At 34.9% G+C, this 17214-nt stretch overlaps 1 protein-coding gene across 4 annotated transcripts in view; it reads right to left on the bottom strand.

The window, feature by feature from the left end:
- Positions 1 to 17214, bottom strand: part of LOC145668487 (uncharacterized) — a 62949-nt gene that overhangs the window by 29350 nt on the left and 16385 nt on the right. For all 4 annotated transcript variants that reach the window (XM_081736426.1, XM_081736428.1, XM_081736425.1 and 1 more), the window contains 4 exons: positions 15836 to 15965; positions 14465 to 14628; positions 9411 to 9568; positions 5838 to 5977 (listed from right to left, as the gene is read on the bottom strand). In XM_081736426.1, coding sequence (XP_081592552.1) covers positions 5838 to 5977; positions 9411 to 9568; positions 14465 to 14628; positions 15836 to 15965 — 592 coding nt within the window. The remainder of the gene's footprint in view (positions 1 to 5837; positions 5978 to 9410; positions 9569 to 14464; positions 14629 to 15835; positions 15966 to 17214) is intronic.

Here is a 17214-nt window from a genome sequence, read left to right as displayed (position 1 = left end):
TTATTACCCTCCATCCCTTAATCAGATATTAAGAATGGTAATAATGTATACTGTATTAACCTCTTACCCTTCTTTACACAACGTATTTTTTGATGCTATGTTTGCTGTGAGAAAACCACCTACTATCGAGAACCCTACTGTTAACACTTAATTATGTCTTTCAATATGTTTTAAAACCTTTCATTTGAATATCGATCTTGGGTTTCATTTATTGACCTTCCATCATTTACTGTATAACGAATGTCCCTCATATGCCTTAACAAAATACACCGGGGATTAATTTTTCTTCGAATCCCTAATATGCTTATCAAATGATGTATATATGCGTTCTGATGTATATATTGCGTTCCGTCCTACCTACATACTTTTCTTCACGTTTGCAACGCACTTCATACACGTTCAAATGGACCTCCGAGTGTTTAATACATGTTATATTTGATCAATTTTTTTCTCCACAATGCTTGGAGATCAAAAAGCCGATTTATTAATTAAACGATGAAAAACCATTCCTCTATTTGAAGCCTCAAAAAGCAGAAGGTAACCACATTGTGTAATGTTTTATAATAAGAAATTTCATCTATACTGATGATAACGGAGGTTTACCGTTGAAATCATGTGGTCTATATCACGCATGTGCAAGTTAGAACACTAGGTGGGCCAATCACAGAGGACTTACTGCGGTCGAGGGCGGTATGAGATAATGAATACATTTTCACAAGAACTGAATAGCCATATTCAATGGAGAAACTCGTTCATCGTACACTAACATCACAGAAACACAAAAACTGTTATAAAGGACAACCAAAATATTTAGTAAGGAAAAAGCAGAAAATTTATAATATTTACTAAAGAAAAGCAGAAAACAATTTATAATATTTACTAAAGAAAAGCAGAAAACAATTAATAATATTTACTAAAGAAAAGCAGAAAACAACTATTTATAATCTCTTGATGTTCGGTGATGTATTGGATGTCCCAACGTGGAGGATATTTTCAAAGTGGGCATTAGCTATTCAGGAAAAAATTTCAATTCAGTTTAAGAAATTACATAAATAAATTCTCGATAACGGGCCAGATGAAAGAGGCCAATGGGTGTGAAAGGCCCGAAGCGTAGCCATCGATATATACAAGGCCTAAGAACCATGACGTCACGAGGTTTATGTGTCATAACCAATAAGGCCACCTAATTCCCGAGACTGCATACATTTTTTTAAAAGCCCTCCACTCATCCTTGCCAGCGTTTGCTTAACGACCTAAGACAGTCGCTTTTGCTTCAGACAATTTCAATGGAATCTCTCCCTACAGAGATGGCACTCTTTGTTAATGACTAATAAATTTTCTTCATTTATGAAATTTTCTCCTCTTGAGTCTAAAACATTACTATTCTAGGTCGAAAGCTTTGCGTTTGCGTCAATAAAAATTATCATTTTTTGTTTTCTATAATTCTGATATATAGTTCTTAGTTTATGAATATATGGTTCTCTTGATGTCTGCATTGAAAATAAGAATTCATCAACATGAAGTTACCGGCTGTTGATATGATCTCGGCACACACTATCCATCTACCAGAAAAACATGAAATTTTAACTTTATATGTTAAAATTCTACCTAAATTTAACTATTTTTCTTAAAAATGAAATGAAATAAATATTTCAGTTTAACGTTCCACGATTACATCGTTTTAGGCTAAGGGAGACAGATGATTAAGGCAAGTGAATGTGATGGAAGAATTGGTGGAATGAAATGTGGAAGGAAACGGGAGTCCTCCAAGAAAACCCACGGATAATATTTTGCTGACCACAAACTTGGCCGGAAATCGAACCAGGGATCCCACGCACCGGAACTAAGTGCTCTACCACTGGCCACCGTGTCCCCATTATTTTCAAGTTAAAATTTTAGCGTTCCTATAATAAAAATGCTTAAAATACCGTTAAGCTTTTTTTTTTTTTTTTTTTAAGTTGAGACTAAGGTAAATTACCTCCTTGTATTCAAAAAGATAGTTTTACAAAATATGTCTGTGATCGTAATAGTTGTTTTTTTAAGTTAAAATTTTGGCGCCCAGAAACCTTGCTAAACGAGTTTCTCGGAAGATCACGCAAAATTGATTTCTCGCAACCAGGAAGTTCTCATAAAATTTCATGTAAATCGTTACACCCGGTTTCAAAATAATGAGTTTTGAATCTTTCTTCCATTTTAATATGAAAGCCCTACCAATGATGTCAATTTCGTTCTCAGGCCCGGGGGCGTTTGCTGCACATGGCTTATCTATATAGAATTAGTGGTGCTTAATTAAATAAATTTCTTCAAATATGCGTCCATTCATCTCTTGCAAGATAAATTAATGCATATTTTTGTAGATTTCTCCGCATCCTTTTTCAATGTTTTGTTTTGTGTACTGTATCCAGCATTTGTGCTACTTTAGAGTTTACCGAATATGAACAAAAATGTACAGTGAAACTGAAGATGCAATGGCGAACTTGGTAAATACATTATATATTAACTGGAATGCCCAGTTGCGCATAACTAAAACTGTGAATGTTGTTCCTGCGTAATCGTATTTCACTATATACAGAGTGGAGCAGAGAAACGGAAAATTTTGACGTAACGTAATTTGCAGGAATAAATACACGGAAAATATCTTTTATTGAGGGAAGTGCATGTATACTGTATGCCATTTATGTTTTCATTACAAAATGTCACGACTCTGTCTCTTTACTTCTTAAAGATGACGTCGGAAAGATATGCTCCCTTTCGGCGTTCATATTCTAATAGTCTGTTTTGGAAATTTCGAAATGCTCGCTGTAGCATGTCTCAGAGAATGGCAGTAACTTCATCTTCAAAGTTCTATTTCAGCTCATGGATAGTTGCAGGACATGTAGGGCACACCCTGCCTTTAAGATATCCCGACAGGAAGATATCGGACACACTAATATCAAGGTATCTCGCAGACCATGGAATGTCACCGTTACGTGAAATGACGTGCCTTCCAAATAACTGGCAAAGGCTTTCATCGACTGTCGAGCAGTATGTTACATGGCTCCGTCCTGCTGAAGCCACATGTTTTCGATGTTAAGGTTGCGATCGTGGAGTCTTGGTGTAAATAACGTTTCAAGTATATCAGCATACCGAGCGGATGTTACTGTTGTTGCAATGCCATCCTTACGTTCAAACTAGTAAGGGCCAATGACACCATGATATGAGACAGCACACCATACTGTAACCTTGGCACTATGTAATGGACGCTCGTGAAGCTCACAAGGATCTTCCTGTGCCCGGTAACGGAAATTTTGTTTGTTAACGTATCCGTTAAAGGGAAGGAGCTTCATCTGGCATCCATATGTTGTTCAAGAAATTGGTGTACTCGTTGATTTTAGCATCACTGAACTCCCCTACGTGATATAGTGTCTCGTGAATGTAATTTTTGTACAATCTGCAACTTATAGGGGTGGAATTCGTGCATTACTCTTTCTACGTTTTGTCGTCTAATCTCAAGCGCAGATGCAAGGTGTCTAACGGAATGGCGAGGGCTCATCTCGATGGAAACTCAAACAACTACAATATTCTCTTGGGTACCATCCGAACGCCACCTGAAAGCTTCTTATTCAAGGCTGAACTAGTGTCTTCAAAATCACGTACCTACGTTGTAACCGCATGAGCAGATGGAACACGTCCATGACGTCCTAATTGGTAATGCTGTCGAAATACCCTTTGCACAGTAGTCACACTATCGCCCTGCTTGTAAAATAGCACGTTCCGCACCACTCCAATGTTGTATGATTACTAAATAGCAACGCGTTCACAACAACCAGGCATCGGTTCCGAATAACTGCCGGCACTACAGTGTTGCCAACTCTAGCGTTCAAAATTTCCCATTTCCTAGCGCCATCTTGTACACTGACAACCTGAAAACTAAAAATGCTTGTAGAACTCTCTCTTGGATATGTGGTTAGTGTAATCGCCTTTGGCACGAAAGAGCCGGGTTCGATTTTCAGTTGGAGCTCATGTAGTTCGGATACTAGTAGATACATGCCTCATATTGCCTTGTGTTGAAAGGGGTGCTAAATTCGAATCCAACAAACCAAAAAATTTATATGGATAATACTACTTAAAAAAGTTTTTTTATACCCTTCATATCAACAAACACATAATTAATCAATAGTAATGTACTAATATGCCTATAGTAATAACAAGAATATAAAAGCAAGAAACACATTTTATAAACAACACGTATCATCATCATCAATATATGTATGAAGGTCTACTGGAAACAATTAACTAAAGACAATCTCTATAAACATTTCATATGAAGTAGAAAAATAATAACAAAAATATATATATATATTACCACAATACAAGAACTTTAGATCTATCACATTTATTTAGAAAGTAAACACATAACAGACAAAATAGCGATATTTCGTAATGCAAAAATACAGACAATTATTTTTAAAGCTTTCCAAATACTCACAAAAGAAAATCCACAATAAAATTTGGGCCAAGTCAATCTTAATCAATCAATATTAACACAAACAGGATTATACTAATAAAAACAACAAAATAAAAACTTACCATTCACAATTACTTTCTACTTCCCCCTTTCAGAAAAATAAAGACATATATGTGTAAGTTTAGCAACAGACACAATTCTAGATAAATTGTCTCTGGTTAAGAGCAGATAGTGGAAAACTGATCATTAGAAGAAAGAATGCTTCAATATTACTTCTCTAATATTTAGATGACGTTTAGAGTCTTACCCCCCTCCCTTTAAAAAAAGAAAGGAAAGAAAATACTATCGTTGACCTCGCGCTTCAAAGTTTATCCCACCGAAGAAGACTGTATGACAAGTAAAGTTCGAGAAAGAAAACTCTCCTTGCCGTTGATTCGAGTTTTATTTATTTATTTAGTATAAAACATACTCTGCGCGCGAAATTCGCAACATCGGAATGTTTTGCCCAATCCATTGGGCTTAATCAGGCATGTGAAGAACGAAGGTCTTCCAATCTGCTTCCATTTTTTTATTTTCCTTCGCAGATTCTCAACATCTGTTATTTCTTGTTCACATTGCATACGAAATTACAACTATTTTAATTCTTAAATTAAATAATTAGCACCCTATCTATACTCTATACAAACTGTATTTTATATCTCTATCTACCTATCTCTATATATAATTCTACTTCAGTTTTCATACCTACGCAATGAAGCCCAATGAAATTGGCAACATACTGTGAATAAATTAGAGACTACTAACCTTGCTCTTTGTTGTGGTATGAATTTATTAAATAATCATAACAGTGGAATTTTCGCTGCCTTTCCTGGCAGTACTTTCTTGCCTACGATAAGAAGAACGGTTAGTGGGAATGGCAAAAATGAAATTAGATGGGTATTAAATATGGACACTATAAAATATAAACATTAACATACTGTAGCCTCCCTCCCATTTTGTTATCTCCAGCAACTTTTCTTTCCTGTATTGAAAATGCTACAACAAAGGGCAGCGAAAATTCTATTATTTAAAACTGTTCCGTTAATTTGGAATACAGCAGAGAAGAGGAAGGTTAGTGAGTAATTTTGCAGTTACTTATAAATAACACAAAGCTTCAAGCGGATTATACTAACGAAACTTATGAGTTCTGTTTAAGAAATTCGTTCAAGTAAGCCCATAGTATTTTATATTAAACAGAGCGAAGTTTGGAAGTAAATTAGTTTCATGGAGAGATTATAAAACTAAGAACCTGACAGCACTGAAAAGCACGATTACGAAGCTACCCACTATCGAGAGGACTTCCAAATATTCAAAATTCTTATAAAGAAGATAAAAATAACAGAACACTCACTGTGCAGCCATGTAAATTTATAATTTCTAATTGTGGACAGAAACGTGCTAAGTTGCTCACAGCTTTGTCATTCACTTGAGGACATCCTTTAGAAATGAATGATCGAAGCTTTTCACATCCTCTAGCTAAAGCTTCAACGCCTGAAATTACGAAAGTTCAAAATAAATATGAATTTTACCATACTTTTAATCTAAATGCAGTACATTTTAATTATATTTATACGAACATTACATAGAACAAGTATATAATGTGCTCCTAGTTGTATCTTAGTACGACATTTCTTATCTAATAGGAAAACGTAGTTTCAGCTTCCACAGTACTTTAGTACTGCTTTAGGAACCAATTTTACTGCAAGATTACAATCTACTTACTCTAAAATTACATAATTAAGTGTCTAAAAATTCAATGTCATGAGTGTAATCTAGTTTTTTTGAGTGTTCTGAAATATATTGTAAATATGACACACTATATGTTACTTATATTTACAAATAACACTATAAACAACAACAGTTACATTTGACTAAATTTTTCCTTTAAATAATTATTCAAATATATCAGATTGTTTTCGGAAGCACATTGGTCCAGTGGTAGAATAATCAATAGTGCGACGGCTCGTTGGTTCGATTATGGCATGTACATTTGCGATGGATCTTTTCCTACCCGTGGATTCCTAGTACTCTTATTTTGTTTCACAATAATTTTCTGCAATTTATCCATCAGTTTTCTTTTGCCCACAGGTATATCTGGAATTACCTATATTTTTCATACTTTTTTAAAATTTTGTTGGTTGTCTGGCAGGGTGATTTAAATCATTTGAATTTTTAAATATAAATCATTGATTTAAATCAGATTCCGAAATAAAGTGAAAATAAGTGTAGTCCCGTTTCCGTTATTATTTCGATTATGGATGGTAATAATCATAATACAATGAGAGACTAATGTATGTATAGCACAATATGAAAACGAGTGTCATGCAGAGGATTATTAGGGAAAATCCGTTTGGAACGGGTAACGGGGGAATTCAGCTTTCTTCCCTTCGTAACTTACGGTTTGTAAATTGTTAACTATTCCACCGAGAAAATCACAATTGACATTTAAGACGAAAATTCTTTTGTGTGCACATCTGTTTGTTCGTTCCCAGATAATAGGAACGTATTTAGGGGGCTCCGATCCCCTCTCCGAAACTTAAGCGTCTTCACTACAGCGAAATTAACTACCGCTAATTTTACAGCTTTTCTATAATATCTTCAAAACAAATTAAAATATTCGAAAAGCAGAAACGTAGTGAACTAGACAATACGATTTTGCATGTGATACCGTTATCACAACTCATCTATTTGCTTTCAATTTGCAACTGAAGATAGATTTAGCGTTTTTTGCGGGTTCTGTAAATAGCAGCATATCAAAAGCAGATGGATGAATTGTGATAACGGTATCACATGCAAAATCGTATTGTCTAGCTCACTACGTTTCTGCTTTTAGAATATTTTTATTTGTTTTGAAGATATTACAGAAAAACTAAAATTAGCGGTAGTTTAATTTCGGTGTAGTGAAGGCCTTTTTGTTTTATTTTATAACTTCCGGCGAAATGTATGTATTTTATATGTATTTCGTGCCGAAAGCTAGTTCCGACTTTTTAAAAAATATCCCCCAGCCAAATATCAGTAACTTTTGTAAAATAAATAAATAAATAAATAAATAAATAAAAATAAAAAATAAAAATGAAAATAAAATAGTGTCATGCTGATAAACTTTGCTGTACGTTTTCCTTAATGTTTAAGAAACCCTGTTTAGGATTGAAATTGGTTAACGACTAGGGATTAATACAAAATTCAACTCCAATGCTTTCACTTAAATGGCATAATTAACATTTAATACTAATTCTTAAGGTTTTTTCTTCAGTACGCAACTTGTATTATACGAGGAGAAAGATTTAAATTTTAAAAAAAAACGATCTAAATAAAAAACAAAAAATATTTTTTTTTTAAAAATTGTTTTCCACCTGTTGGCTAGAAATTTGGATTACTTTTAGCACCGAGGCTATATTATTCATGAACCTACAATTTAAGGTGGAATCCGAACACAGAATACGTTCAAATTTCAAGGCTCTTCCACCGGGAATCGAATCTAGGAGTACGTATACCAAAAGTTCGTATGTTAGTTATTAGACAAGCGGGCAGAGCAACTTATGTTTACGATTTCACGTACGCTTCAAACTAAGATTTTTTTAAAGAAAAAAATAATTAACGTGGTTTTCTCATGTAACTTGAAGTACACGTCCGCGCTGTAAGTTGGCCATCATTATTGATAGCATTACTTACATACCCTAAAAGTTGTTTCTTTCTGCATTTGGTTTTATGTTATGAGGTAGAAATGTCTACAACATATTACATATCGCTTGAAAAGTTGTCGATTTCTTGTTATTATATTGGTATTTAGGATCTTGCCGTAAGTTAAAGATCTGACCATTACTTGAGAAGTATATTTTAGTGGTTGTAATTGAGAGTATAACGCTCCATAATGCATTACGCAAGCGTTTCGATGCATATTATTAGCAAGTTATCAAGTTTGGTTGTGTATAGATCGCATGTTTGTATCTTATATTACGGCTATTGCGAAAGTTTGAAGATACATTCAACTCACTTTTACTGAATAAAAATTGAATCTATCAGTTCGGTTGCCATCTGAAATTATTATTACTATTTCAATTTAAAGTCCCACAATTATGCGATTATGCCCTTTAGGCAAAAGGAAACTTATTATTAATGAAAGTGAATGATTGGGTAGTTATTGTTTTGTGTTCTCCGACCGGAAATGGAACCACGTGCACCAAAGGCACATGCGCTAGATGAGTGGGGAAGACCGGTTGCTATTTACTTACCCGAGAAGGAGCTCACGTGCTCTTTCCTGAGTTGACAGTATTTCCATGCAATTCTATCCATCACGACTCTGGAACTCACTAAAGAAATAATAAACACTTCTGACCAGAGTATATACACTTGTTTATTAAAAACTAAATTACAGTGTAACGGTTTTGACAACTTAACGTTGTCTTCATCAGACACTAACTGAAAGAGATATCTTAGAGCGTAGATATTTATACTTAAAGTATAAATATCTACGCTCTAAGATATCTCTTTCAGTTAGTGTCTGATGAAGACAACGTTAAGTTTTCGAAACCGTTACACTGTAATTTAGTTTTTAATAAACAAGTGTATATACTCTGGTCAGAAGTGTTTATTATTTCTTTAGCACTTCCATGGTATACTAGTAGGTATTAGGGAAGTAATGTGTTGTGTAAATTCTGTTTTATGTAAACGTTTGAAATTTCATGTAGTCTTTTAAAAAACTGTTAATACTATAATTATTATTTATGTCTTTTTTTTTTTTTTTTTTTTTTTTTTTTTTTGTTTGTTTGTTTGTTTGTTCAGACCGCAGTAACGTACACTACGGAGTTCGAAAGTAAAGATAGCATGTGAGACTTAGTGAAGGAGTAACAATTCTCAGGGTATACTGACAATAATAATTATGACAATTCATAGGTAACAAGAAAGACTTGAGGGATTTTCTTACCATTTTCAGTGATGTGATCACACCATGAAATATTGATGTGAGTAAGTGACGAACAACCATCTGCTAACGCTTTTAACGATAAATCCGTGATAGCGGAACAGGAACCTAAATCTAAACGCTGAAGTTTTGAGCAGTATTTACTCAGAGATTGGGAAGTACTGAGGAAACAAGAAAAAAAAATAAATTTTAAAATACACTCTTCATAAAGTTACAAAGCTCAAATTGAAGCAAAAAGAATATTAACATACATATCTAACTTGTAACATAATACACTTAAAAAATCGATTGAAAAATATGCATAACAACATCTAATATTGCTTAACATCTTTGAAGCATTGTATATTTGACTAATAAAATTGAATATTTTTCACCAGTGATAATTCAATTAATACTTATTAACACAAATGTAATTAAGCCTCTTTTCACGACTAATGCGCAAAACTTTAGAATTAAAATGAAAAGAGCTTACTATTTCACTCTCTCCGATCAAGCTAGTTGTTTTACTTCCTTTAATTCGTGTGTCATGGACATGATCTCAGAGACTGAAAGTTTGTAGGCGGAAAGAAAAAATGTAAAGAGTTTAAATGATAGGTTCTTTTCATTACATAAAATTTAACTCTGAACATCAGAAATAGCGTTTTCTATTAATATGCACCTCAAGCTCTTCAAACGAACACAAAATTGATGTCATTATTGTTTTCGACGGTACAAATAAACAAATATAGAGTCTCCGAAAAAGAATGGTGAGATTTGGGAAGGATATTACCAAAGACACAGGGACATCGTAAGTGGGTGAATTACAAGCAATAACTCATAACACTAATGAAACAAATATTTTTACCTTTAGTATCCGGTCCAACGAATTACTATTAAACCATTTCAACATACTATACTGTCTTCTTCACGAACTCATATAACCTAGTCGCATCAGAAATCTAGAAGGTGGACTTGCAAAATACAATTCTTCTGAATTAGTGTGCCTCCAGTGCCAACAACTTTTAAAGAAACAAGTGTTTTAAGTGCAGAGAGTGATCATTAGTTTTTCTGAAATTCTATTTTTTTTCCAATGATTTACACTGCGCTAATTCTTTTACAGTTATCCCACATAAAGAAGATCCTTCTAGGAATCTGGGGTAAGTTCTAGATTATAGACATATATAGTAGTTGAAATGATTTAATAAAATTTGTTGAACCGCATACAAAAGGTAAGAATATTATACTGATTTATTTAATACAAGGTGCACACCAAAGTACGTGCCGTTGTATTCTGAAGTTCACATTTTTTTTGTCATTTTAGGAAAGCAATTGCGGCATCGGAAACTTCTATCCTTCGTCTCTAAACAGTGCAGGCTTTGTTTACTAGGTGGCAGCAGTTGTCACAGTGCCTTAACTAGTAAGACGTGCTTCTGATACTTTTCGAGAACATGCAATTTTCTGTTGAATACCAACGGATAATTGTGAAATTCCTCACCGCAGCTGGATGTTGTGCAATCGATATTCATTGCCAATTGGAGGGTATGTGTGGTGATATTGCTCTTGCAGAAAACACTATTAGGAAGTAAGCGTGTGAGTTCAAAGTACGGCGAACGACCATGAAAGATGAGCAGAGGTCTGGACGTACAAAAACAGCATCAATTGGCGCTAACATTGCCAGTGTTAAAAAATTTATCATGCAAGATAGGCGTGTTACCATGCAAGAGATTTGTGATACACTGGGGCTAATAATGTAAACGGTAGAACCAAGAATTACAAATGAACTGAACTGAAAGTTTGTTATCGTTGGATTCCACGAATGCTTAATGACGATCACTGATACGTTTCGGAAAGGAGAGAGGGAATTTCTTGGAATGTGTTGTGACAGTGGATGAATCACTGATTCCTTTATTCAACCAAGAAACAAAACGGCAGTCGATACAGTGGAAACACACAGATTCGCTACTCTTAAGAAATTTTGTCGGGTGGCATACAATGAGAAGGTGTTGTACGTTATCTCTTGGGATTCCTAGGGAGTCCAACCCTGTTCCGAAAGGTCATATGGTCACGGGAGAGTATTCTTGTACACTTTTGGGTACAGAATTTTTGCCGAGTTGACAGAAATTACCAGAAGTGGAAATTTCATCCTCCACATGGACAATGCACCGCCATACCGTGCTAATTTGTGACATCACTCTTGGCTGACCATACTGTTAAATTTTTGCCACAACCACTCCACTCACCAGGTTTAGTCCTGAGTGACTTCTGGTTGTTCCCAAGCCTCAAGAATTCTCTTCATGGACGCCAGTGTGCCAGTAGATCATCCCTACTAATTCCTATTTTCCAGTAACTGAAACATACCCCAAAGACGGACGGAGCGATGGCAACTGATTATCAATAGAGAGAGAGAGAGTTTGTTGAGAAACAGACACAGGTTAGCCGATTGTACTTCCTTGTTCTTGGAAATTAGTACGAAATGACACGTACTTTTGGTGTGCACCTTATATGTATCCTATACCATTAAGTAAATATCCAAAACTTTTGGCCTATGTGATGCAGAATACTCGCCGTCTGGAACCCACGGCAGCATGCAAGGAAATTACGTGGAAAAGAATGGACTGCGGTACGCAGACAGCGCCACGAGTCAGCGAAATAAGTGAACATTGTATATGACGTCATACGAAAGCGGTTACAATTTCATTCTTTCAAAATTTAGCTTTTGCATGAAATCAAGTCAAATGACAAGACTCAACGGGTTAAATTTTGCAAATATGCTAGGCCGCTTAGACGATGACTCTGATTTTTTTCGACTGATTTCTGTTCTCCGATGAAGCAACATTCACTATAAACAGTCCTATACATCATACCTGCCATATTTGCATGTCCGAACAATCACATGTGATACAAGAACATAGATGCCAGAAAACTCTGTAATACTTCAGGTCGACGAACTGAGGAATTACACGTATTGCGTAATATTTAATCAAAGGCTCTCTTACTTTACAACTTTACAGCTGATGTGACGTATATTGCGTCATGTCTCTGAGATATTGCTTAGAACAACAGGAACTATTGCTTGGTCACCAGTGGCTTCTTCCCGTGGGGTCATGTGAAGAACATTATGCACAGTAAAAATATATTACTAAAGAAGTTCTTGCTAGAATATCATGGAAGGTGATTATCATTATAATGTGTGTGGTGCTGTGAATAGAGTACATATCGAAATCTATGAGGTAAGTTATTATCAGGTTATCTAAACAGTATTCAGCCTCTGGACCTAAAATTGAGAGTTTATTTATTGTGATTTGATAATAACATTGAGAAACCACATAAGCACCATTCTGTTCGGCGACCTTCTGCCACTTTTCCGGCAACACAATATATGTCGCTACAGAATTTTACACGTTTTTTTTTTTTTTTTTTTTTTTTTTTTAATTAACTTAATACTATCTAGGGAGTTCTGCAGAGACCGGAAACAAATAATAGTCTGACGGTCCCTGGTCCGAGCTATACGGTTGATAGATTAACCTCCCCCCCCAACCAAATTCTCTGAATTTCTGACGAGTCATTAAAAATGTATGCGCTCTGATGTTGACCAGCTCCGACCGTTTCTTTTAAATTTCTAAGTGTCCTAGCGCTAATTGTTGACAGTAATGGTCTGAGCCTATCGTTTTGCTCGGGGACAGCAGCTGCTGATGCACGATCTCCTTCCAATCCCACCAAACAGCACACCATAATCTTGTTAGGTGTCAGTACGCGCTTTCCAAGACTATAGCGCATACTATAGACTTTCTTCTCACTTCGACTATGATCATTTTCGTACATTGTTATGGTAGGTTATCCACTTTTCATCACTCGAGATCAAGCGCTTCAGAAATGGCTCAAGTTCGTTACGTTTCAGTAGGGATTCGAAGGCAGAAATTCGATCGAGTAAATGTTTTTGAATCAAATAATGATTTTATAGCCAGCCAAATGGCCTAGCATTGCTTGGTGATGATGTTTAAGTCACTGGCAATGTCATTACTGCCTCTATGCTAGTCTTGTTCGTCCTTTAATAGAGTATTATCTATTTTTGTTGTGATTTGTTGTCACAGTGAGGAGCATCTTGGACATCGAAATTTCCACAACGAAAACGACTGAATCATCAGTTAGCTACTCCTTTTTATAACATAATTTGCCCATAAGTAGCACAAATTTCTTCAGAGGCCTGCTCAGCATTTCTGCCTTTATCGAAATGAAATTGTAAAATGTAGCGCAGTTTTGTAGAAAGCTGACTCATCTTAAAGGCGCAATACCTCGCGTTTGAAAAAAATGAAACGAAATCTTTGAGTTTTACGCCCCACGCTTATGCCGGTTAGGCTAAAGGAGACGGTGATGATGAGTAATGAATGAAATGGTAAAATGAAGAAAGTGGGAGGAAACGGGAGAACCCCGAGAAATCCCACGCACACGGTCTTTGTCCACCACAAAGTTCACTTGGCGGGAGCTGGGATCGAATCCGGGACCCCAACCACCAGAGGTGAACGCTCTACCACTGAGCCACCGCGGCCCCTACCTCGCGTTTGATTACAAGAATTCAAACACTTTTTGCGCATCTACTAGCTTCAACTATCAGCTGTAGTATGACGTTAGGCCTGACCCGCTGCTCACTACTTTTTAAACTACCCGATACTATTATTTTTGACTTAGTTCATGCCAGCAGTTAACGTCGTTTTATCATAGAAAATGATTTGAGTTGCTGAATGCAACAAAATCTCCCTTACTTTTCATCATGTAATGTATGATTCACAAATACTCACTTTAATTCCACTATTCTTTTTTCGGAGACCCTGTAGGATAATGGAGCTAAGAAATAATTCAGAAATGGTATAATATAGGTCAAGAGACATTAGTTAGATGTACACAGTGGAATTTATATGTTTAAACTGATATTCTTAATGCAATATATATCCACATTAAGAACAGATATTACTATTAGCTGTTTGTGAAATGTACAATCCAGTTCTCCTTTATGTGTGGGTGCTCTATCACCATTTATCAGACAACTCCTACGAAAATCCTAAGATATATCATTAACATACCTATCTGTTATCCTTTTGCATCCATTCAAATTTAAGTCTTCGATGTTATTGCATTGTTGTGCAAATAATTTCATTGAACAATCTCCTACAGATTGGCACCCTCGAAGACTCAGTTTCTTTAGGAAGCCACCACATCTTCTAGAAATGTTTTCAACTACAGCGCCCTACAATCAAACAACAGAATTTAATACTATTCTGACATTTTAACTTCTTGTACAGACAGCATACGTTTTCCCTTCAACTTTTCATTTAAAAATTATTAAAAAGAAAAAAGAACGAAGGAAAGAAAAGAAAATGCTCAATATGCCATGTATACTACTACTAATCAATACAATTATTTCGTTTATATTAACCACGAAACTGATTCTAATTATTTTTATTTCTATTATTATTATTATTATTATTATTATTATTATTATTATTATTATTATTATATAGCCAAACGTATCTTATGCTATACTAGACACAAAACATATTTGCAATTGAAGAAATATCTAAAAGTTAGTGAAAAACATTATTTTCCTCACCAAATATACTTCCTTTCCAAACTAGACTGAAATTTCATACGACAGGCAATCCCTAGCAGTACAAGTTGATACTCACCAATAACAAGTTGAAACAATATTAAAAAAGAGAAAGAAACAGTATTATAGAATTTCGATTGATTTCGATCAATACCTTCACATTATCATCATCTCTTGAAAGTAATGTAAACATGTAACGGGAACACTTACAAAACTATTAAGAAATAATATAGTAAGACTGACTATCCATAGCTTTGGATTGATTATTTTAACAAAAGAAACACTTGACCAAAGCTTAAAACACACTTTATTTTAAATTATAATAACAGTTTCGGATATCTAACATATCCTTCATCAGACAATATCGAAAATAAATGAAAATACAAACATATATATAGTCATTGTTATGACAAAGCGAAGAATTTAAACTTTGTCATAACAATGACTATATATATGTCTGTATTTTCATTTATTTTCGATATTGTCTGAAGAAGGATATGTTAGATATCCGAAACAGTTATTATAATTTAAAATAAAGTGTGTTTTAAGCTTTGGTCAGCGTTTCTTTTGTTAAAGAAATAATATGTTACAGTTTTTCATAGATATCTTAGAGGAGATACTGTCAATATATCCACTGCTTTACAGTAGGAGGAAATATACTTGTCAGCAAAGAGAAATACAAATCAACAACGAGTACGTTTAAAACTGTAATGCTATAGTCTCCTTGCACTCCAGTACCAGACAAGCTGTCTAACTATCCAACATAATGTCGTGTTCATCTATTTTATACATTTTTTCCCCTCCAAGACCGCGACTCTGATCACCCATAACTTTCAACTACATTTACCTCAACGTCTGTCTGGAAATCAAATAAGTCTATCCTCTGCCAGTTACTCCCATCAAGAGCAAGAACATTCCACGCTTTGGACACCTGAGCACATCGACAGAGGGAGACTACATCCAGATAAGAGAAGATTCTGGGAACAACAGAATGGATAATTAACAAGAATATATATACGCAAATATGTACAGAAACAAGAACTTCGTTACACATATTTCTATTCACTATTTTTTTTTTTTTAACTTAGCATAGGTAGTGACCTATTTATTTACTTTTAAAGTATGCCTGAACAACAGGTCACAATGCATTAGCATTAAACTGAATTGCAAAAATATTTCCTAGATGTCTGATCACTGACATATCAAACGAGAAAATATATTTAATGTATAAAGTGCTAAATTCCAAAGAAGAAACACATACTAAATGGTCAAACAAGGTAATGGTATCAGTAAGAGAGAAAAAGTATAGGAAGTGTGTCACAAGTTCTAATGAAAGAAAAGATCGGGGGAAAGTAATTTAATCACCAAAAAGGAAAATCAAGGTAGCATTTTCAGTTGACAGTTATATGTCAGATTAATAAAAAATACAGTACTACTCTCGGAATCTGAAAGAAAAATTCGAGCCAATTTTATCCCAGAATACGCATGCTGCTTTGGAATCCGAATGCTCAGCCAGTTTTCGGTGTTTTCCCTGTGCTTGGACCACCGACACGCTTTACCATTTGATTTGTTGTCGGAAATTGCAGTGAAAGCATCTCTTATGATTTTCACTGCAATTTTATGCATATAACAATTTATTGTATTCGCCACGGGTTGAAAGAGCATTTTTTTTTAAAGTATTGTCATCGTTATTTGTTCATATTTTACCTTAAAATCCAGGTATTTACTATTAAAATCATTTTGAAACTTCGGGTGCGAGACCTAGAAACGATTAATCCATTTACTATTATTTTACAGGAAAACAATTGTCTTGAAAGTTGAACAGGATTCTGGAACGGACTGAGTTCGTATTGCAGGCTATCACTATATTTGAATATACGATTGCAGACTTACTAACTCAATAATTTCGTTCTTATATTTACAGTTTCTCATTCATTACACCTTACAAAGGTAATGAGTGACATCACGGAAGTTAGTTTCAAATTGTTATTTCTTGTTTAATGAATTTAAAATCCGTAATTCTGATACAAGGCACGTCCAAAAAGTAAGTTTCTTTACGGCAGTAAATACAAATCAGACAGTGATTATGGAACATTTCTTGCTACAGATACAGCACAGGTAACACTTTTCAACATCACCGGAATTCGCACTTGTCATACAGTCGGATCAACTGTCTTTTGATGTAAAAGTCGGCTGCCTGGGAGTAGAACCAGTGTATGAGCGCCG

This window comes from Thermobia domestica, chromosome 13 (genome assembly GCF_964235325.1).
Source record: "Thermobia domestica chromosome 13, izTheDome1.hap1.1, whole genome shotgun sequence".
NCBI classification, from domain to species: domain Eukaryota; kingdom Metazoa; phylum Arthropoda; class Insecta; order Zygentoma; family Lepismatidae; genus Thermobia; species Thermobia domestica.
Note: the sequence above shows the minus strand (reverse complement) of the source record. Positions and strands in the feature narration are given on the sequence as shown.